Raw genomic sequence first — 23629 nt, 5'->3', positions numbered from 1 at the left:
TTTTGTCTCTCCTCATTATTAGTTAAAGGTAGAATTTCCACCACACCTGTCGTGAAGGTCAGAGTTCATCCAGGACTGTTATCCAGAAACACACACAGTAACCCAAGACAAATGTTGATTGACAGCTGACTGTGTTATATCAGTTTCACTGACAGTTTCATTAGTGTGTGTGTAGGGATTTTCCTTTTTGGTTTGTCTCAGCATGAACTCAACAGATTCTTCCAAAAGAACAACGATACTACTTTCCACATTGCTTTTAAATATGAATACACATGTCCACACATCTCTATTATAATAAAATATAAGAACAAAATGTTTGACCCGTATGGCCCTAACAACCTGGTAACTTTCATATTATGCAAACATTTGGTGGCACAGAAAGAAAGGAGATATTACTGCACTGTTGGAGATATGAACACAAGCATTTCACTACTCACTCACATACACATATCTGTTAAATATGTGTATGTGACTGTCACGCCCTGGCCATAGAAAGGCTTTTATTCTCTATTTTGGTTAGGCCAGGGTGTGACTAGGGTGGGCATTCTAGTTTCTTTATTTCTATGTTTTCTATTTCTTTGTGTTTGGCCGGGTGTGGTTCTCAATCAGAGGCAGCTGTCTATCGTTGTCTCTGATTGAGAACCATACTTAGGTAGCCCTTTTTTCCACCTGTCTTTGTGGGAAGTTAACTTTGTTTGATGGCACATAGCCTTAAGCTTCACGGTTTGTTTTGGTATTGTTTATTGTTTTGTTGGCGACATCTACTATTAAAAGTATGTACGCTCACCACGCTGCACCTTGGTCCTCTTCTCCTTCTCCCGACGACGTTCGTTACACATACTTAGGTAGCCCTTTTTTCCACCTGTCTTTGTGGGAAGTTAACTTTGTTTGATGGCACATAGCCTTAAGCTTCACGGTTTGTTTTGGTATTGTTTATTGTTTTGTTGGCGACATCTACTATTAAAAGTATGTACGCTCACCACGCTGCACCTTGGTCCTCTTCTTCAGACGCCCGTCACCTAATCTGACCAAATAACTCATCATAAACTTTACATAAAAATACTTGTTGTATGGCAAATGAAAGATACACTGGTTCTTAATGCAACCGCTGTGTTAGATTTTTAAAAATAACTTTAGTACGACATACAGCTTGCGTTATTGCGAGACAGCGCCCGCTAAAAGGGCGGAGAATAGGACTAAACATTTCACACAAAAATACGAAATAACATCATAAATTGTTCTTACTTTTGTTGAGCTTCCATCAGAATCTTGTACAAGGAGTCCTTGGTCTAGAATAAATCGTTGTTTGGTTTTAGAATGTCCTTTTCTCCTGTCGAATTAGCAACCTTAGCTAGCCAAGTGGCGCGAACATGTCCATCTTCTCTCGACGCAAACAACGAAAAACTCCAAAAGTCCCGATAAACGTTGAATAATCTGATAAAACTCGGTTGAAAAAACATACTTTACGATGATATTGTCACATGTATCAAATAAAATCAGAGCCGGAGATATTAGCCGTGTATACCGAACGCTTTTCAGAAGGCAATCTGGGGTTCCTTCTTGCGCCTTCGAAGACAATGAAATTTCCAGACCTGTCACTCCAAAAGCTCTTGTTCGACCTCAGATCAAGCTAGACACCCCATTTCACCTCCCACTGCCTGTTGACATCTAGTGGAAGGCGTATGAAGTGCATGTATATCGATAGATATAAGCCAGTTGAATAGGCAGGCCCTGGAACAGAGCCTTGATTTCAGATTTTTCACTTCCTGTCTGGAAGTTTGCTGCAAAATGAGTTCTGTTTTACTCACAGATATAATTCAAACAGTTTTAGAAACTTGACGGTGTTTTCTATCCAATAGTAATAATAATATGCATATTGTACGATCTAGAATAGAGTACAAGGCCGTTTCATTTGGGCACGATTTTTTCCCAAAGTGAAAATAGCGCCCCCTACACACTAACAGGTTAAATTAGATGGGGAGCGGCGAAAAACAGCAATCTTCAAGTCCTTCAATCCACAGATTTTCAATGGGTTCAAGTCTAGGCTTTGGCTGGGCCACTCAAGGACTTTCACATTCCTGTTCTGAAGTCATTCCAGCATTGCTTTGGCTGTATGCTTGGGGTCATTGTCCTGTTGGAACGTAAATCGTTGCCTCAGTCTAAAGTCGTTTGCACTCTGAAGCAGGTTCTCATTCAGGATTTGCCTGTATTTGGATCCATTCATTGTTCCCTCTATCCTTGCCAGTCTCCCAGTCCATGCCGCTGAAAAGCATCCCCATAGCATGATGCTGCCAACGCGCTTCACTGTAGGGATGGTGTTAGACGGGTGATGAGCTGTGCCTGGTTTTCTCAACATGGTCTCAGAGCATTTCGTATTCTTTTGTGTGTATATAAACCAAAACACTCCATTTACTATGATATGTTACGTTTCGTACGGTATCTGAATTTGTGGATCTCCATTATCCATTTTGAATTTACAATTCGTACGATATGTTTGAAATTTGTTAAACGTATCATATGTCACGAATTACAATTTGTTGTTGCTAACAGCTAGGTGGCTAACGCTAACTAGCTCTAGGGGTTAAGGTTAGTGGAAGGGTTAGCTAAAAGGGTTAGGGGAAGGGTTAGCTAACTTGATAAGTAGTTCCAACGTAGCTAAAAAGTAGTTACAATGTTGCTAATTAGCTAAAATGCTAAAGTTTTCTGTGATGAGATTCAAACACTCAACCTTGGGGTTGCTAGAAGTTCGTGTTATATGCCCACTCATCCACCCCGACCAACCACCCTGCTTTAGTTTTTGCCTTAACTTCTTTGGGCTGCAAGCCCGAAGCCGGGCACAATATCACAACAGCCACTTCAAGTGCAGGGCGCGAAATTCAAAATATATTCTTTAGAAATATTTAACTTTCACACATTAACCTGTCTGGCACCGGGGTTCCGCTAGCGGAACTCCTCCCACATTCCACTGAAAAGGCAGAGCGCGAAATTCAAAAAATATTTTTGAGAAATATTTAACTTTCACACATTAACAAGTCCAATACAGCAAATGAAAGATAAACATCTTGTGAATCCAACCAACATGTCCGATTTTTAAAATGTTTTACAGCGAAAACAGCACGTATATTTATGTTAGCTCACCACCAAATACAAAAAAGGACAGACATTTTTCACAGCACAGGTAGCATGCACAAAGCCAACCTAACTAACCAAGAACCAACCAAACTAACCAAGAAACAACTTCATCAGATGACAGTCTTATAACATGTTATTCAATAAATCTATGTTTTGTTCGAAAAATTTGCATATTTGAGCTATAAATCAGTTTTACATTGCAGCTACCATCACAGCTACCGTCAGAAATAGCACCGAAGCAGCCAGAGTAATTACAGACACCAACGTGAAATACCTAAATACTCATCATAAAACATTTCTGAAAAATACATGTTGTACAGCAAATGAAAGACAGGCATCTTGTGATTCCAGCCAATATTTCCGATTTCTTAAGTGTTTTACAGCGAAAACACAATATAGCATTATATTAGCTTACCACAATAGCCAGAAACACAAGCCATTTACCAGCAGCAAAAGTTAGCGATCGTAACAAACCAGCAAAAGATATATAATTTTTGACTAACCTTGATAAGCTTCATCAGATGACAGTCCTATAACATCAGGTTATACATACACTTATGTTTTGTTCGAAAATGTGCATATTTAGAGCTGAAATCAGTGGTTATACATTGTGCTAATGTAGCATCTTTTTCCCACAACGTCCGGATATTTTTCTGACACTCACATATTCTGACCAAATAACTATTCATAAACATTACTAAAAAATACATGTTGTATAGGAAATGATAGATACACTAGTTCTTAATGCAATCGCCGTGTTAGAATTCTAAAAATAACTTCATTACGACATGCAGTTTACGTTATGGCGAGAGCGTGCCCAAAATCTGGGCGCAAACTACTAGTTCACATGTTCGACAGATATATGAAATAGCATCATAAAATGGGTCCTACTTTTGATGATCTTCCATCAGAATGTTGTACAAGGGGTCCTTTGTCCAGAACAATCGTTGTTTGGATTTAGAATGTCCTCTTCTCCAGTCAATTAGCACGGAAAGCTAGCAAAGTGGCGCGAAGCTCTCCTTCCTGAACATACGCAGACAAAGCAACACGCCTAACGTCCCGAAAAAATGTCAATAATCTAATAAAACTATATTGAAAAAACATACTTTACGATGATATTGTCACATGTATCAAATAAAATCAAAGCCGGAGATATTAGTCGTCTATAATGACAGTTTTACAGAAGGCAATACCAGGTCACTTCTCGCACGTTCCAGAAAACAGGAAATAAAAGCTCTCATGCCAAGAGCTTTTATTCGACCTCAGATCATGTTATACACTCCATTTCTTCTCTCACTGCCTGTTGACATCTAGTGGAAGGCGTATGAAGTGCATGTATACTAATAAATATCAAGCACATTTATAGGCAGGCCCTAGAACAGAGCATCGATTTCAGATTTTCCACTTCCTGTCAGGAAGTTTGCTGCAAAATTAGTTCTGTTTTACTCACAGATATAATTCAAACGGTTTTAGAAACTAAAGAGTGTTTTCTATCCAATAGTAATAATAATATGCATATTGTACGAGCAAGAATTGAGTACGAGGCTGTTTGAAATGGGCACCTTTTATCCAGGCTACTCAATACTGCCCCTGCAGCCCAAAGAGGTTAAGTAACCTGTTTTATGTAACCATTATGGAGGAAATTATTGAGTTACCTACCATGTTGTTTAATTGAACATACTATGCTGTTTTTACTTGGAGAATTATCCAATGTTATATTTTAGTATAGGCTTGTCTTGTGTGACTTAGTCATGGGTCTGGGCATACAGATAAGAGCCTTTTGGTTTCGACTGTAGTATGTGACAGCCTGTTTTAACAATCTACAGGAACTTTGATGTGTGAAAACTGTAAGTGAAATATTACGTATTTACCTGCTTTGTTGAATATTGATTGTTGAATTATATGCTTAACAATAGTAAGAGATTTCCATAACTACAAATGCTGTGCTTCTGTAAAGGGATGGTTCCCCTCTAGCTCCCTGCAGCTGGTCTGTGGGTATCGTCAAGGACATGGTGTGAGCCGAGATAGAGATAGCCTGAGAAGTAGAATAAACCCCTATTTGTTTCTAATCATCTTTGCTTCTGAGAAACTAAGCCAGAGTACGGGGAAACAACACTGGGTGAACATTACCACAAGATGAACCCAAGGTAGCTTATGATGCCCCGATCTGCATGGGAGGGGTGCAACCAGCCATGACTAAGCATTTTTAGGTCTGCTATATAGGACCTCTGTTTTTTCTGTATCATTGAGCTCTCGGCCTTACACTCAAGAGTGTGGGGTCGACCAGCTTCATTATTGCAATTCTTATTAAATAAAGATGATCGTTTGAAGAAATGACAAAGTCTCTCTCACTTGGTTAGAATGTCCTGCTAAACATTCAGGTAACACACACACACACACACACACACACACACACACACACACACACACACACACACACACACACACACACACACACACACACACACACACACACACACACACACACACACACACTGCCACATGAACACAGACACACACACATTATTCAGCTGTTCACATTTGTCTTGATCGACAGGTTTTCCAGTTTGTTGTTGATGTTAAACATGTCCTCCAGTTTATAGTGGCTGTGTATCTGTACCAGCCTGTTGGTCAGAAAGCCAAGCTGAGAAATGTTAGTCAACTGATTCGCTCTGAGGACCATTGTGAACCAAACCCTGACTTCCTTGATGACCCGGACTACCCTGACCAAAACCATGCCTATCCTGAACCAAACCAGGCCTATCCTGAACCAAACCAGGCCTACGCACATACAAACCTCGCCTACCCGGAACAAGTCATTGCCTTCCTGAACCAAGACAAGCCTACTCTGATGACCAACACCAGGCCGACTTCGGACCAAACCATTCCTACCACCGCTAAGCAGGACCAGAGTGTTTCTGTATGACTGAAGACACTTTGGGCGCTAACATTGAATTGCTCAGTGGAGGCTGGTGGGAGGAGCAATAGGAGGATGGGCTCATTGTAATGGCTGGAAAGGAATATTTGGAACGGAGTCAAACGTGGCTTCCATATGTTTGATACCATTCCATCAATTCCATTCCAGCCATTACAATGAGCACGTCCTCCTGTAGCTCCTCCCACCAGCCGCCACTGGAATTGCTCAAACTCTAAATGCTCAGTTCAGTGCTTTCAGAGGAAGACAGGTATAGACCAGGGTCAGATGTATGGATCAGGGAGGGTACAGGTAGAGGAAGACAGGTATAGACCAGGGTCAGATGTAAGGATCAGGGAGGGTACAGGAAGAGGAAGACAGGTATAGACCAGGGTCAGATGTAAGGATCAGGGAGGGTACAGGTAGAGGAAGACAGGTATAGACCAGGGTCAGATGTAAGGATCAGGGAGGGTACAGGTAGAGGAAGACAGGTATAGACCAGGGTCAGATGTAAGGATCTGGGAGGGTACAGGTAGAGGAAGACAGGTATAGACCAGGGTCACATGTAAGGATCAGGGAGGGTACAGGTATAGACCAGGGTCAGATGTATGGATCAGGGAGGGTACAGGTAGAGGAAGACAGGTATAGACCAGGGTCAGATGTAAGGATCAGGGAGGGTACAGGTAGAAGAAGACAGGTATAGACCAGGGTCAGATGTAAGGATCAGGGAGGGTACAGGTAGAGGAAGACAGGTATAGACCAGGGTCAGATGTAAGGATCAGGGAGGGTACAGGTAGAAGAAGACAGGTATAGACCAGGGTCAGATGTAAGGATCAGGGAGGGTACAGGTAGAAGAAGACAGGTATAGACCAGGGTCAGATGTAAGGATCAGGGAGGGTACAGGTAGAGGAAGACAGGTATAGACCAGGGTCAGATGTAATGATCAGGGAGGGTATAGGTAGAGGAAGACAGGTATAGACCAGGGTCAGATGTAAGGATCAGGGAGGGTACAGGTAGAGGAAGACAGGTATAGACCAGGGTCAGATGTAAGGATCAGGGAGGGTACAGGTAGAGGAAGACAGGTATAGACCAGGGTCAGATGTAAGGATCAGGGAGGGTACAGGTAGAGGAAGACAGGTATAGACCAGGGTCAGATGTAAGGATCAGGGAGGGTACAGGTAGAGGAAGACAGGTATAGACCAGGGTCAGATGTATGGATCAGGGAGGGTACAGGTAGAGGAAGACAGGTATAGACCAGGGTCAGATGTAAGGATCAGGGAGGGTACAGGTAGAGGAAGACAGGTATAGACCAGGGTCAGATGTAAGGATCAGGGAGGGTACAGGTAGAGGAAGACAGGTATAGACCAGGGTCAGATGTAAGGATCAGGGAGGGTACAGGTAGAGGAAGAAAGGTATAGACCAGGGTCAGATGTAAGGATCAGGGAGGGTACAGGTAGAGGAAGACAGGTATAGACCAGGGTCAGATGTAAGGATCAGGGAGGGTACAGGTAGAGGAAGACAGGTATAGACCAGGGTCAGATGTAAGGATCAGGGAGGGTACAGGTAGAGGAAGACAGGTATAGACCAGGGTCAGATGTAAGGATCAGGGAGGGTACAGGTAGAGGAAGACAGGTATAGACCAGGGTCAGATGTAAGGATCAGGGAGGGTACAGGTAGAGGAAGACAGGTATAGACCAGGGTCAGATGTATGGATCAGGGAGGGTACAGGTAGAGGAAGACAGGTAAAGACCAGGGTCAGATGTAAGGATCAGGGAGGGTACAGGTAGAGGAAGACAGGTATAGACCAGGGTCAGATGTAAGGATCAGGGAGGGTACAGGTAGAGGAAGACAGGTATAGACCAGGGTCAGATGTAAGGATCAGGGAGGGTACAGGTAGAGGAAGACAGGTATAGACCAGGGTCAGATATAAGGATCAGGGAGGGTACAGGTAGAGGAAGACAGGTATAGACCAGGGTCAGATGTAAGGATCAGGGAGGGTACAGGTAGAGGAAGACAGGTAAAGATTGATGATAATGGATAGAGTTAATATACTGGATTATAGGTTTGATGTGAAGGGGGTGAGGGTAAGGGGAGGGGTGAGGGTAAGAAGAAGAGTGAGGGTAAGGGGAGGGGTGAGGGTATTGGGATGAGGGGATGTGGTAGGGTCAGATGTATTCAGGTCAAAATGACTGTTTCCCTTTCTGATTCGTGGTGAGTTGTGACCACTGTAGTAGTTAATGACTAACTGACCCACTCCACCACTCACACCCATTGGCCACTAGTCGATCCAGACAGACAGACAGAGAGGGGTATTTGACCGGTGTGTTGTCAAGGTTGGAAGACACGACAGTGCTCAGGAGCCGCGTTCCGGTGCAGGTAGGAAACTCTGAAGTTTTGAAAACCTTAATAGACACATGTAGAATAGAAGAGGAGGAAGGGAAGCACTGCTGAGGAACACAATAGTAGAATTTGGTAGACAGAAGGTGCTCTTTGGTAAAAGGGGTAAATTGGTCATCAAAAAGAAAGGAGGACCAAGGCACTCTTCATACAATTAATTAAAATGCCTTTATTTGTATGGCATGTTCAATGAAAATAAAGTTTTAAAACTCAGACGCAATTTCGGCTGCATGGCCTTCCTCAGGAAGTACAAAGAAATGATAATACAATGTCCTCTTTTGAACAGATTTTTCCAATCAGCCCTGATTTGAAGAGGGAGTGGTTACAGAATTCATTGGACAACACCTAGTAAGCAATACTACGCACATTAAAAAGTGAAATACTGTAGATATGTTATCAACACATTTAACTCAAAGCTAGAATCCTCAGAACGCCTAGAAAGGAAGTTCTAACATTAAATATGACTGGGCAAAGTGCCAAGAATAGGAGAGACATCTATTTCCATAGTACACTAGATCACTGCAAACGTGGACAATAACGGTCCAAACATAGCTGAGGGCAACAGTGCAAAATGTCCACTAGATGGCAGAAAAGAGACCTATCACCACCCGACAGGAAAGGTGAGAAATCCATGATATGGGCAGTTGACTCTGAGAGAGAAAGACAATAGTTGAACAGTTTTGAACAAATTAATTTCTTCCAAAATTAAGGAGAAGCAAGAGAGAAATAGATCAAGAAAGAGAGATTATTATTGTTTTTAATATTATATATATTTTTTCAGTTTCGTTTTTCTGGCAAATCCAGCTGGCTAGTTCAGCCAACAGAAACGCCCTGCTCAAACAGACTTTCCAACACAACACTAGAACTCTTCTAAGTCAAGGTAAGATTTTGGTTTTACAAATTTATTGCCACTGGGGCCCACTTGTGTAACTGTTAATTAACTGACTGTTACACTAACGTTACTGCATGATTGTAGCAGGTTTACTAACGCGTTAGTTCTATTAACTATGCTGACGATGTGTGCCGTTACTTTAGCTAATATGGTAACAAAGATGTAGGTTTTTTGTAGAGGTTTGGCTTGGAAATGTTGTTTTGCCTGGTCACATACAGCTGATGTGTTGTACATTGAAGTCCACAAGCAAAGGGAGAGAAGGAACGCAACGTGGCAGTTATGAGAGTGAACTCTATTTACACGTGATCAGGAGTGTATTCATTCTGCATATTCTGTTGAAACATACACAGACACACAATAGTTTAGTGATTTAAAACAATCCCTCGTGTACTTTCCTCTCCTACTTGTCACATGCAGCTGTGTGTCAGTCCACTGTGTATCAGTCAGCTGCAGGGATGGCGCACCAGGAGCAGAGCACAGCCACTTTCCCCGAGCACATCCGCAAGAAACGGAACGGTGAACAGCTGAGCGCTGGGGAGATCCGAGACTTCGTACAGGGTGTCAAGGACAAGACCATCCAAGAGAGTCAGATTGGTACACACACACACACACACACACACACACACACACACACACACACACACACACACACACACACACACACACACACACACACACACACACACACACACACACACCATCCAGCGATGTGCAGGTAGATCACAGAGTCACAGTGGGTGAGATGCCAGACAAGGCAGATGGTAGACCATAGGTCTGCAGAGAGGAAGACCCCCACACACTTTAGACTGAGTATCAATAGTCAAGCTCAGGCCAAAACCTGCACTCTACAGTTGAAATTCTCATCTGATGTGTGTGTGTGTGTGTGTGTGTGTGTGCGCGTGTGTGCCTGTGTGTGTGAGTGCGTGTCTGCGTGTGTGTATGTGTATGTGTATGTGTCTGTCTGTGTGTGTGTCTGTGTGTGTGTGTGTGTGTGTGTGTGTGTGTGTGTGTGTGTGTGTGTGTGTGTGTGTGTGTGTGTGTGTGTGTGTGTGTGTGTGTGTGTGTGTGTGTGTGTGCGTGTGAGTGCGTGCGTGCGTGTCTGCATGTGTGTATGTGTGTGTGTTTTTCCTAGCCACCGTGCTTCTACACCTGCATTGCTTGCTGTTTGGGGTTTTAGGCTGGGTTTCTGTACAGCACTTCGAGATATTAGCTGATGTACGAAGGGCTATATAAAATAAACTTGATTGATTGATTCATTGTGTGTGTGTGTGTGTGTGTGTGTGTGTGTGTGTGTGTGTGTGTGTGTGTGTGTGTGTGTGTGTGTGTGTGTGTATAGGAGCCATGCTGATGGCAATCTGGCTGCAGGGAATGGTAGCGGAGGAGACTCACGCACTGACGAAGGAGATGATGCTGTCAGGGGAAGTGATGTCATGGCCGGCAGAGTGGGAGGGGCTAATGGTGGATAAACACTCGACGGGTGGAGTGGGGGACAAGATCAGCCTGGTGCTGGCTCCTGCTCTGGCTGCCTGCGGCTGCAAGGTACCTGCCTGGATCCACCTGTGTGTGTGTGTGTGTTTCTTTGTGTGTGTGTGTGTGTGTGTGTTTCTTTGTGTGTGTGTGTGTGTTTCTGTGTGTGTGTGTGTGTGTGACTATCAGAAGCTGTGTCCATAGGTACCCATGATAAGTGGCAGAGGTCTGGCGCACACAGGCGGCACGCTGGACAAACTGGAGTCCATCCCTGGTTATAACGTCTATCAGTCAGTACAACAGGTACTCTCTCTCTCTCTCTCTCTCTCTCTCTCTCTCTGTCTCTCTCTCTCTCTCTCTCTCTGTCTCTGTCTCTGTCTCTCTCTCTGCCTCTCTCTCTCTCTCTCTCTCTCTCTCTCTCTCTCTCTCTCTCTCTCTCTGTCTCTCTCTCTCTCTCTCTCTCTCTCTCTCTCTCTCTCTCTCTCTCTGCCTCTCTCTCTCTCTGTCTCTCTCTCTCTCTCTCTCTCTCTCTCTCTCTCTCTCTCTTTCTCTGTCTCTGTCTCTCTCTCTCTCTCTCTCTCTCTCTCTCTCTCTGTCTTTCTCTCTCTCTCTCTCTCTCTCTCTCTCTCTCTCTCTCTCTCTCTCTCTCTCTCTCTCTCTCTCTCTCTCTCTCTCTCTCTCTCTCTGTCTCTCTCAAGTTATTAACGTGTGATATTGTGGCACCATCCTCAGCTGCATCGAATCCTGGAGGAGGTTGGCTGTTGCATTGTAGGACAGACAGATAACCTGGTGCCTGCTGACAAGGTCATGTACGCTCTGAGAGACGTTACGTCTACAGTCGACAGCCTCCCACTCATCACAGGTCTGCCAACAACAACAACAGCAAACTGGACTACCTTTCAAAGTAGAGAAATGAACATGTGAATAGTGTGTGTGTCCTCTCCAGGCTCTATCATCTCTAAGAAGGGTGCTGAGTCTCTGAGTGCGTTGGTTCTGGATGTGAAGTTTGGGAATGCAGCTCTCTACAAAGACCTGGGCAGTGCCAAGTCACTGGCCCAGTCCATGGTAACCCTAACACTGACACCTGACCTTTACCCCATTCTTGTTTCAATGTCTGGAGGGTTTTCACTCCTGCCTTGTACTTGATTGATCAAATAAGGTTGTTGATTTAGTTAGGAACTCACCTGGTTGTCAAGTGTGGAATAGAAAGGACATAACAAAAAGCAGACCCCTGACCCTTACCGTGACCCCATTCTCTCCTGCAGGTGACAGTTGGGAACAGTTTGGGGATCCGTACGGGGGCGGTGCTTAGTCGTATGAACTGTCCTATTGGTCGCTGTGTGGGGAACACTCTGGAAGTGATGGAGTCCCTGGAGTGTCTAAAGGGGAGGGGCCCTGACGACATACTGGAGCTGGTCACAAGTCTGGGTGAGGAATACACACAGACACACAGACACACAAACTCAGTGAATTGGTTCCTTTGGACCAAAACCAAGCAGAACAAGACCTAGTTAGAATGTCAGTGCTGCTCGGGCTTAGCTACAGTCTAAACACAGAAGCTGTGGAAGTTCCAAGTCATTCTTAAGTCATTACCTTCAAATTCAAGTCAATCTTCTGTGTGTGTGTGTGTGTGTGTGTGTGTGTGTGTGTGTGTGTGTGTGTGTGTGTGTGTGTGTGTGTGTGTGTGTGTGTGTGTGTGTGTGTGTGTGTGTGTGTGTGTGTGTGTGTGTGTGTGTGTGTAGGTGGGCTGCTGTTGTGGATGATTGGCCGTGCAGGGAGCCTGGAGGAGGGTAAAAAGGTGATCTCTAAAACCCTGCAGAATGGTGCAGCCCTGGAAAAGTTCCAGAACATGATGATTGGTCAGGGAGTAACCAGTCAGATCGCTGCATCACTCTGTTCAACCAACGCAGACTACTACAGCATCCTGAGAAGGGCAAACTACCAGCCAGAACTGGAGACAGAGGGCCTCGGTAACACACACACACACACACACACACACACACACACACACACACACACACACACACACACACACACACACACACACACACACACACACACACACACACACACACAGATGCACTCACACGTATACACTTCATGACTTTGTCTTTTGGTGTCTGCAGGGACAGTGCTGGACATAGATGGCATGGTCATTGCTCAGGTGCTGCACAGGTTGGGGGCGGGACGTTCGAAGGCCGGAGACCCTGTCAATCACAGCGTGGGGGCGGAGCTTCTGGTGTCTTTGGGACAGAAGGTGGAGAAAGGTGAGAACTGTCTGACCCTGTGTGTGTGTGTGTGTGTGTGTGTGTGTGTGTGTGTGTGTGTGTGTGTGTGTGTGTGTGTGTGTGTGTGTGTGTGTGTTAGGGTGTGAGGGGTGTAGGGGTCAGTGTCACCCTGATCTGACTCGACCTTTGCCCTCTGACCCCAGGGCAGCCATGGCTGCGTGTCCACTACGAGACTCCGGCGCTGAGTGCAGAGCAGAGACTCAGTCTACAAGGGGCGCTGACACTGGGGACCGCCGACCAGCTACACACACAGCCACTAGTGGCAGAAATCATACTGCCATAGTGACACAAATCCACTCTATGTTAAAGCTTGATTGGGAGATGACCTGCTTTTGGGAATCTCAGTGTTTCATTTTTAAAGGATGTATAGATCAGAACTAAAGGCCTGTGTCTCCTGCTCTTCACTCTCAAAGTCCTCTCTGAACCACCCATATAAAGTCACATGATTCTGTGGAGACTGAATAGATGTTAACCGTTTCCAGGAACTGTGTGAGGGGATTTTCTGTTAAACCTTACTAATGCTTGTGTACTAAAATATCCTTCTTTAAGCCTCGGCATTGGGCTTGAGATGGTTAAAGAAACTAACTCATATAAGATATAAAAGTGTGTGTGTGCACATTAATAGAGGCCTGTTCTAACTGTTCTGGGTGTGTAGAATGACCCCAGGATGTCTGGGAGCTCAGCCAAGACTTGACAGAAACTGACTGGTTCCTCTTCAGTTAACTGGAGACAGAGTAAAGGTTATATCCTGCACACCAATGATTGAGCTATTGTTCTGTCTGGAGCCTGTTTCTGGGCGAAAGATTCATGTTTTGTGTGTGTGTGTGTGTGACCAGGACGACCATACATCATCTGGGCCGACAGTCAAAGGCGCTAGCTTGCCCAACTTGGGGGGAACCGTTGAGCTACTGTTAGAGGAAGTATGTCAGGAGTGACTTCTTGTCATCCTGGCCCATATTGTCCTCACTCAGTTGCGACATACTGAGGAAACATTTTTACCCAGTTGTCCCCCCCTCACTCACACACATACACATACATTGGGTCACGTGTTTTGCAGATGCTTGCATGGGGTAGCTTGACTATATAAACACTCCTGTACTCTGTGTACAGGAGGCTCTCACTCCATCTCACCTGTGTGGGCGGGGCGACCAGCCTCCATATTATAATAGGAATTTTAATAAATGTAATACCTTGATTGATTATTGATTTTGTCTCCTCATTATTAGTTAAAGGTAGAATTTCCACCACACCTGTCGTGAAGGTCAGAGTTCATCCAGGACTGTTATCCAGAAACACACACAGTAACCCAAGACAAATGTTGATTGACAGCTGACTGTGTTATATCAGTTTCACTGACAGTTTCATTAGTGTGTGTGTAGGGATTTTCCTTTTTGGTTTGTCTCAGCATGAACTCAACAGATTCTTCCAAAAGAACAACGATACTACTTTCCACATTGCTTTTAAATATGAATACACATGTCCACACATCTCTATTATAATAAAATATAAGAACAAAATGTTTGACCCGTATGGCCCTAACAACCTGGTAACTTTCATATTATGCAAACATTTGGTGGCACAGAAAGAAAGGAGATATTACTGCACTGTTGGAGATATGAACACAAGCATTTCACTACTCACTCACATACACATATCTGTTAAATATGTGTATGTGACTGTCACGCCCTGGCCATAGAAAGGCTTTTATTCTCTATTTTGGTTAGGCCAGGGTGTGACTAGGGTGGGCATTCTAGTTTCTTTATTTCTATGTTTTCTATTTCTTTGTGTTTGGCCGGGTGTGGTTCTCAATCAGAGGCAGCTGTCTATCGTTGTCTCTGATTGAGAACCATACTTAGGTAGCCCTTTTTTCCACCTGTCTTTGTGGGAAGTTAACTTTGTTTGATGGCACATAGCCTTAAGCTTCACGGTTTGTTTTGGTATTGTTTATTGTTTTGTTGGCGACATCTACTATTAAAAGTATGTACGCTCACCACGCTGCACCTTGGTCCTCTTCTCCTTCTCCCGACGACGTTCGTTACACATACTTAGGTAGCCCTTTTTTCCACCTGTCTTTGTGGGAAGTTAACTTTGTTTGATGGCACATAGCCTTAAGCTTCACGGTTTGTTTTGGTATTGTTTATTGTTTTGTTGGCGACATCTACTATTAAAAGTATGTACGCTCACCACGCTGCACCTTGGTCCTCTTCTCCTTCTCCCGACGACGTTCGTTACACATACTTAGGTAGCCCTTTTTTCCACCTGTCTTTGTGGGAAGTTAACTTTGTTTGATGGCACATAGCCTTAAGCTTCACGGTTTGTTTTGGTATTGTTTATTGTTTTGTTGGCGACATCTACTATTAAAAGTATGTACGCTCACCACGCTGCACCTTGGTCCTCTTCTTCAGACGCCCGTCACCTAATCTGACCAAATAACTCATCATAAACTTTACATAAAAATACTTGTTGTATGGCAAATGAAAGATACACTGGTTCTTAATGCAACCGCTGTGTTAGATTTTTAAAAATAACTTTAGTACGACATACAGCTTGCGTTATTGCGAGACAGCGCCCGCTAAAAGGGCGGAGAATAGGACTAAACATTTCACACAAAAATACGAAATAACATCATAAATTGTTCTTACTTTTGTTGAGCTTCCATCAGAATCTTGTACAAGGAGTCCTTGGTCTAGAATAAATCGTTGTTTGGTTTTAGAATGTCCTTTTCTCCTGTCGAATTAGCAACCTTAGCTAGCCAAGTGGCGCGAACATGTCCATCTTCTCTCGACGCAAACAACGAAAAACTCCAAAAGTCCCGATAAACGTTGAATAATCTGATAAAACTCGGTTGAAAAAACATACTTTACGATGATATTGTCACATGTATCAAATAAAATCAGAGCCGGAGATATTAGCCGTGTATACCGAACGCTTTTCAGAAGGCAATCTGGGGTTCCTTCTTGCGCCTTCGAAGACAATGAAATTTCCAGACCTGTCACTCCAAAAGCTCTTGTTCGACCTCAGATCAAGCTAGACACCCCATTTCACCTCCCACTGCCTGTTGACATCTAGTGGAAGGCGTATGAAGTGCATGTATATCGATAGATATAAGCCAGTTGAATAGGCAGGCCCTGGAACAAAGCCTTGATTTCAGATTTTTCACTTCCTGTCTGGAAGTTTGCTGCAAAATGAGTTCTGTTTTACTCACAGATATAATTCAAACAGTTTTAGAAACTTGACGGTGTTTTCTATCCAATAGTAATAATAATATGCATATTGTACGATCTAGAATAGAGTACAAGGCCGTTTCATTTGGGCACGATTTTTTCCCAAAGTGAAAATAGCGCCCCCTACACACTAACAGGTTAAATTAGATGGGGAGCGGCGAAAAACAGCAATCTTCAAGTCCTTCAATCCACAGATTTTCAATGGGTTCAAGTCTAGGCTTTGGCTGGGCCACTCAAGGACTTTCACATTCCTGTTCTGAAGTCATTCCAGCATTGCTTTGGCTGTATGCTTGGGGTCATTGTCCTGTTGGAACGTAAATCGTTGCCTCAGTCTAAAGTCGTTTGCACTCTGAAGCAGGTTCTCATTCAGGATTTGCCTGTATTTGGATCCATTCATTGTTCCCTCTATCCTTGCCAGTCTCCCAGTCCATGCCGCTGAAAAGCATCCCCATAGCATGATGCTGCCAACGCGCTTCACTGTAGGGATGGTGTTAGACGGGTGATGAGCTGTGCCTGGTTTTCTCAACATGGTCTCAGAGCATTTCGTATTCTTTTGTGTGTATATAAACCAAAACACTCCATTTACTATGATATGTTACGTTTCGTACGGTATCTGAATTTGTGGATCTCCATTATCCATTTTGAATTTACAATTCGTACGATATGTTTGAAATTTGTTAAACGTATCATATGTCACGAATTACAATTTGTTGTTGCTAACAGCTAGGTGGCTAACGCTAACTAGCTCTAGGGGTTAAGGTTAGTGGAAGGGTTAGCTAAAAGGGTTAGGGGAAGGGTTAGCTAACTTGATAAGTAGTTCCAACGTAGCTAAAAAGTAGTTACAATGTTGCTAATTAGCTAAAATGCTAAAGTTTTCTGTGATGAGATTCAAACACTCAACCTTGGGGTTGCTAGAAGTTCGTGTAATACGCCCACTCATCCACCCCGACCAACCACCCTGCTTTAGTTTTTGCCTTAACTTCTTTGGGCTGCAAGCCCGAAGCCGGGCACAATATCACAACAGCCACTTCAAGTGCAGGGCGCGAAATTCAAAATATATTCTTTAGAAATATTTAACTTTCACACATTAACCTGTCTGGCACCGGGGTTCCGCTAGCGGAACTCCTCCCACATTCCACTGAAAAGGCAGAGCGCGAAATTCAAAAAATATTTTTGAGAAATATTTAACTTTCACACATTAACAAGTCCAATACAGCAAATGAAAGATAAACATCTTGTGAATCCAGCCAACATGTCCGATTTTTAAAATGTTTTACAGCGAAAACAGCACGTATATTTATGTTAGCTCACCACCAAATACAAAAAAGGACAGACATTTTTCACAGCACAGGTAGCATGCACAAAGCCAACCTAACTAACCAAGAACCAACCAAACTAACCAAGAAACAACTTCATCAGATGACAGTCTTATAACATGTTATTCAATAAATCTATGTTTTGTTCGAAAAATTTGCATATTTGAGCTATAAATCAGTTTTACATTGCAGCTACCATCACAGCTACCGCCAGAAATAGCACCGAAGCAGCCAGAGTAATTACAGACACCAACGTCAAATACCTAAATACTCATCATAAAACATTTCTGAAAAATACATGTTGTACAGCAAATGAAAGACAGGCATCTTGTGATTCCAGCCAATATTTCCGATTTTTTAAGTGTTTTACAGCGAAAACACAATATAGCATTATATTAGCTTACCACAATAGCCAGAAACACAAGCCATTTACCAGCAGCAAAAGTTAGCGATCGTAACAAACCAGCAAAAGATATATAATTTTTGACTAACCTTGATAAGCTTCATCAGATGACAGTCCTATAACATCAGGTTATACATACACTTATGTTTTGTTCGAAAATGTGCATATTTAGAGCTGAAATCAGTGGTTATACATTGTGCTAATGTAGCATCTTTTTCCCACAACGTCCGGATATTTTTCTGACACTCACATATTCTGACCAAATAACTATTCATAAACATTACTAAAAAATACATGTTGTATAGGAAATGATAGATACACTAGTTCTTAATGCAATCGCCGTGTTAGAATTCTAAAAATAACTTCATTACGACATGCAGTTTACGTTATGGCGAGAGCGTGCCCAAAATCTGGGCGCAAACTACTAGTTCACATGTTCGACAGATATATGAAATAGCATCATAAAATGGGTCCTACTTTTGATGATCTTCCATCAGAATGTTGTACAAGGGGTCCTTTGTCCAGAACAATCGTTGTTTGGATTTAGAATGTCCTCTTCTCCAGTCAATTAGCACGGAAAGCTAGCAAAGTGGCGCGAAGCTCTCCTTCCTGAACATACGCAGACAAAGCAACACGCCTAACGTCCCGAAAAAATGTCAATAATCTAATAAAACTATATTGAAAAAACATACTTTACGATGATATTGTCACATGTATCAAATAAAATCAAAGCCGGAGATATTAGTCGTCTATAATGACAGCTTTACAGAAGGCAATACCAGGTCACTTCTCGCGCGTTCCAGAAAACAGGAAATAAAAGCTCTCATGCCAAGAGCTTTTATTCGACCTCAGATCATGTTATACACTCCATTTCTTCTCTCACTGCCTGTTGACATCTAGTGGAAGGCGTATGAAGTGCATGTATACTAATAAATATCAAGCACATTTATAGGCAGGCCCTAGAACAGAGCATCGATTTCAGATTTTCCACTTCCTGTCAGGAAGTTTGCTGCAAAATTAGTTCTGTTTTACTCACAGATATAATTTAAACGGTTTTAGAAACTAAAGAGTGTTTTCTATCCAATAGTAATAATAATATGCATATTGTACGAGCAAGAATTGAGTACGAGGCTGTTTGAAATGGGCACCTTTTATCCAGGCTACTCAATACTGCCCCTGCAGCCCAAAGAGGTTAAGTAACCTGTTTTATGTAACCATTATGGAGGAAATTATTGAGTTACCTACCATGTTGTTTAATTGAACATACTATGCTGTTTTTACTTGGAGAATTATCCAATGTTATATTTTAGTATAGGCTTGTCTTGTGTGACTTAGTCATGGGTCTGGGCATACAGATAAGAGCCTTTTGGTTTCGACTGTAGTATGTGACAGCCTGTTTTAACAATCTACAGGAACTTTGATGTGTGAAAACTGTAAGTGAAATATTACGTATTTACCTGCTTTGTTGAATATTGATTGTTGAATTATATGCTTAACAATAGTAAGAGATTTCCATAACTACAAATGCTGTGCTTCTGTAAAGGGATGGTTCCCCTCTAGCTCCCTGCAGCTGGTCTGTGGGTATCGTCAAGGACATGGTGTGAGCCGAGATAGAGATAGCCTGAGAAGTAGAATAAACCCCTATTTGTTTCTAATCATCTTTGCTTCTGAGAAACTAAGCCAGAGTACGGGGAAACAACACTGGGTGAACATTACCACAAGATGAACCCAAGGTAGCTTATGATGCCCCGATCTGCATGGGAGGGGTGCAACCAGCCATGACTAAGCATTTTTAGGTCTGCTATATAGGACCTCTGTTTTTTCTGTATCATTGAGCTCTCGGCCTTACACTCAAGAGTGTGGGGTCGACCAGCTTCATTATTGCAATTCTTATTAAATAAAGATGATCGTTTGAAGAAATGACAAAGTCTCTCTCACTTGGTTAGAATGTCCTGCTAAACATTCAGGTAACACACACACACACACACACACACACACACACACACACACACACACACACACACACACACACACACACACACACACACACACACACACACACACACACACACACTGCCACATGAACACAGACACACACACATTATTCAGCTGTTCACATTTGTCTTGATCGACAGGTTTTCCAGTTTGTTGTTGATGTTAAACATGTCCTCCAGTTTATAGTGGCTGTGTATCTGTACCAGCCTGTTGGTCAGAAAGTCAAGCTGAGAAATGTTAGTCAACTGATTCGCTCTGAGGACCATTGTGAACCAAACCCTGACTTCCTTGATGACCCGGACTACCCTGACCAAAACCATGCCTATCCTGAACCAAACCAGGCCTATCCTGAACCAAACCAGGCCTACGCACATACAAACCTCGCCTACCCGGAACAAGTCATTGCCTTCCTGAACCAAGACAAGCCTACTCTGATGACCAACACCAGGCCGACTTCGGACCAAACCATTCCTACCACCGCTAAGCAGGACCAGAGTGTTTCTGTATGACTGAAGACACTTTGGGCGCTAACATTGAATTGCTCAGTGGAGGCTGGTGGGAGGAGCAATAGGAGGATGGGCTCATTGTAATGGCTGGAAAGGAATATTTGGAACGGAGTCAAACGTGGCTTCCATATGTTTGATACCATTCCATCAATTCCATTCCAGCCATTACAATGAGCACGTCCTCCTGTAGCTCCTCCCACCAGCCGCCACTGGAATTGCTCAAACTCTAAATGCTCAGTTCAGTGCTTTCAGAGGAAGACAGGTATAGACCAGGGTCAGATGTATGGATCAGGGAGGGTACAGGTATAGACCAGGGTCAGATGTATGGATCAGGGAGGGTACAGGTAGAGGAAGACAGGTATAGACCAGGGTCAGATGTAAGGATCAGGGAGGGTACAGGAAGAGGAAGACAGGTATAGACCAGGGTCAGATGTAAGGATCAGGGAGGGTACAGGTAGAGGAAGACAGGTATAGACCAGGGTCAGATGTAAGGATCAGGGAGGGTACAGGTAGAGGAAGACAGGTATAGACCAGGGTCAGATGTATGGATCAGGGAGGGTACAGGTAGAGGAAGACAGGTATAGACCAGGGTCAGATGTATGGATCAGGGAGGGTACAGGTAGAGGAAGACAGGTATAGACCAGGGTCAGATGTATGGATCAGGGAGGGTACAGGTAGAGGAAGACAGGTAAAGATTGATGATAATGGATAGAGTTAATATACTGGATTATAGGCTTGATGTGAAGGGGGTGAGGGTAAGGGGAGGGGGTAAGGGGAAGAAGGGTGAGGGTATTGGGATGAGGGGATGTGGTAGGGTCAGGTGTATTTAGGTCAAAATGACTGTTTCCCTTTCTGATTCATGGTGTGTTGTGACTAATGTAGTAGTTAATGACTAACTGATCCACTGCACCACTCACACCCATTGGCCACTAGTCCATCCATACAGACAGACAGAGAGGGGTATTAGACAGGGGTGTCCTCAAGTTTGGAAGACATGACAGTGCTCAGGAGCAGCGTTCCGGTGCAGGTAGGAAACTCTGAAGTTTTGAAAACCTTAACAGACACATGTAGAATAGAAGAGGAGGAAGGGAAGCACTGCTGAGGAACACAATAGTAGAATTTGGTAGACAGAAGGTGCTCTTTGGTAAAAGGGGTAAATTGGTCATCAAAAAGAAAGGAGGACCAAGGCACTCTTCATACAATTAATTAAAATGCCTTTATTTGTATGGCATGTTCAATGAAAATAAAGCTTTAAAACTCAGACGCAATTTCGGCTGCATGGCCTTCCTCAGGAAGTACAAAGAAATGATAATACAATGTCCTCTTTTGAACAGATTTTTCCAATCAGCCCTGATTTGAAGAGGGAGTGGTTACAGAATTCATTGGACAACACCTAGTAAGCAATACTACTCACATTAAAGAGTGAAATACTGTAGATATGTTATCAACACATTTAACTCAAAGCTAGAATCCTCAGAACGCCAAGAAAGGAAGTTCTAACATTAAATATGACTGGGCAAAGTGCCAAGAATAGGAGAGACATCTATTTCCATAGTACACTAGATCACTGCAAACGTGGACAATAACGGTCCAAACATAGCTGAGGGCAACAGTGCAAAATGTCCACTAGATGGCAGAAAAGAGACCTATCACCACCCGACAGAAAAGGTGAGAAATCCATGATATGGGCAGTTGACTCTGAGAGAGAAAGACAATAGTTGAACAGTTTTGAACAAATTAATTTCTTCCAAAATTAAGGAGAAGTGTAAGAAATTGTAATAGATACTGGAAACTTGTAATAACAACTTCTCAACATAAGCTATCTTTTATACAAAATGCACACACCCCCTCTTTCCTTTGGACATATGCTGGTCTCATTAGACACCAACCACCGACACACACAACTCCCCTCCCCCATGACAACCACAGACACACACAACTCAAGGTTGGAGCACAAGACAAAGAACTATCTCAAGAACCAATGGAACGTTGATACCAGGCCTGATCAGGACTACCCACGACCCAGATCGACCAATCAGAAGGCCAGACTACAAGATCAACCTACTTTGCTTGTTGCCTATATAATCTGTATGAACTGTTTAGAGCGGTCTCTTTCCCGACGATTCCATACGAGTCAGACAGAAGGGGCCGTGCTGCACGATATACTAAGATATTTTTACATGTGATTAAACGGCCTTATTATACAAATATCCACCTCGTCCTATGTCTCCACTTGATCTCCTGTCTCCAGTAAACGTTTTATCAACAAAACTTGGTAAGCAGAGGATGGTTTTAGACACCTTTGAATTCGGTCCATAGAAAATTGATCAGACAGGAGACGTGTGGGAGAAAGATTCCAGAAGGAGAGGTGACCTGTCCGAAGGAGATATCACGATTCAACTCACCCAGGAAACTGATCAAAGAGCTCGAAACTATAAGGTAAGCAGATGCCTGTTTAATCAAAATCTGTATATTGTATTATAGCCAATATCTAAATTGTGATCAGAAGTACTGGGGTGAGTGTGAATTGTTGTTAAATTTATGTGGAATTGTTTAGAATCTAAGGCATTGTGTAAAGATATCTAAGTATTAATAGGTCAAAGACTTGTTCACATAGTCTGGCACTAGTCGATATGCTGATCGATTAGGTGTACAGTGAGGAATAAGCTTTATAAGGATTCATATAGACGGGCCATAGGTGAAAGTTGACCGTCTAGGGGTTACCGTGAGGAGTCCACAAAATAAAAATAAAAAAGGGGATTCACACAGTCGGGCCATAGCTGACAGTCGATCAGCTAGGGGTTACCGTGAAGAATCCATAATTAAAAGATGAGATCCAGATAGTCGGGCAATAGTTGGATTGGCAATCAACTAGGTGTTACCGTGAGGACCCATAAAAATAAATAATATAAAAATAAAAATACGATTCATACAGTCGGGCAATAGATTGATCAGCTAGGTGTTACCGTGAAGAATCTAATGTGATATTGTATGTTCAAGTTGTGTTGGCGCAATGTGGGTGATTGAACGTTCCACGAGACCGATTGCTACTAATTAGCCATATGCTAAGTTGAGGCTGTGTTTAAAGTGACCGC

General features: G+C 43.1%; 1 protein-coding gene across 3 annotated transcripts; it reads left to right on the top strand.

Moving 5' to 3' along the window:
* Positions 1–8309: 8309 nt before the first annotated feature.
* LOC120032002 (thymidine phosphorylase-like) lies at positions 8310–14296 on the top strand. Of its 3 annotated transcripts, XM_038977907.1 has the most exons (12): positions 8310–8422; positions 8730–8791; positions 9225–9323; positions 9753–9929; positions 10672–10874; positions 11007–11105; positions 11535–11664; positions 11749–11867; positions 12068–12230; positions 12545–12772; positions 12929–13069; positions 13234–14296. In XM_038977907.1, the coding sequence occupies exons 4-12, from the start codon at positions 9791–9793 to the stop codon at positions 13371–13373; spliced, it is 1362 nt and encodes a 453-aa protein (XP_038833835.1). In that variant the 5' UTR covers positions 8310–8422; positions 8730–8791; positions 9225–9323; positions 9753–9790; the 3' UTR covers positions 13374–14296. The 3 variants fall into 3 exon arrangements, with proteins under 3 accessions (XP_038833835.1, XP_038833836.1, XP_038833834.1); XM_038977908.1 differs by lacking the exon at positions 8730–8791 and having other exon boundaries at positions 8404–8422; XM_038977906.1 differs by lacking the exons at positions 8310–8422; positions 8730–8791 and adding an exon at positions 9000–9063.
* Positions 14297–23629: the final 9333 nt, after the last annotated feature.

This window comes from Salvelinus namaycush, chromosome 38 (assembly GCF_016432855.1).
Source record: "Salvelinus namaycush isolate Seneca chromosome 38, SaNama_1.0, whole genome shotgun sequence".
Taxonomy (NCBI): domain Eukaryota; kingdom Metazoa; phylum Chordata; class Actinopteri; order Salmoniformes; family Salmonidae; genus Salvelinus; species Salvelinus namaycush.
The sequence above is the reverse complement of the archived record's forward strand: the minus strand, read 5'-3'. Positions and strand labels throughout refer to the sequence as shown.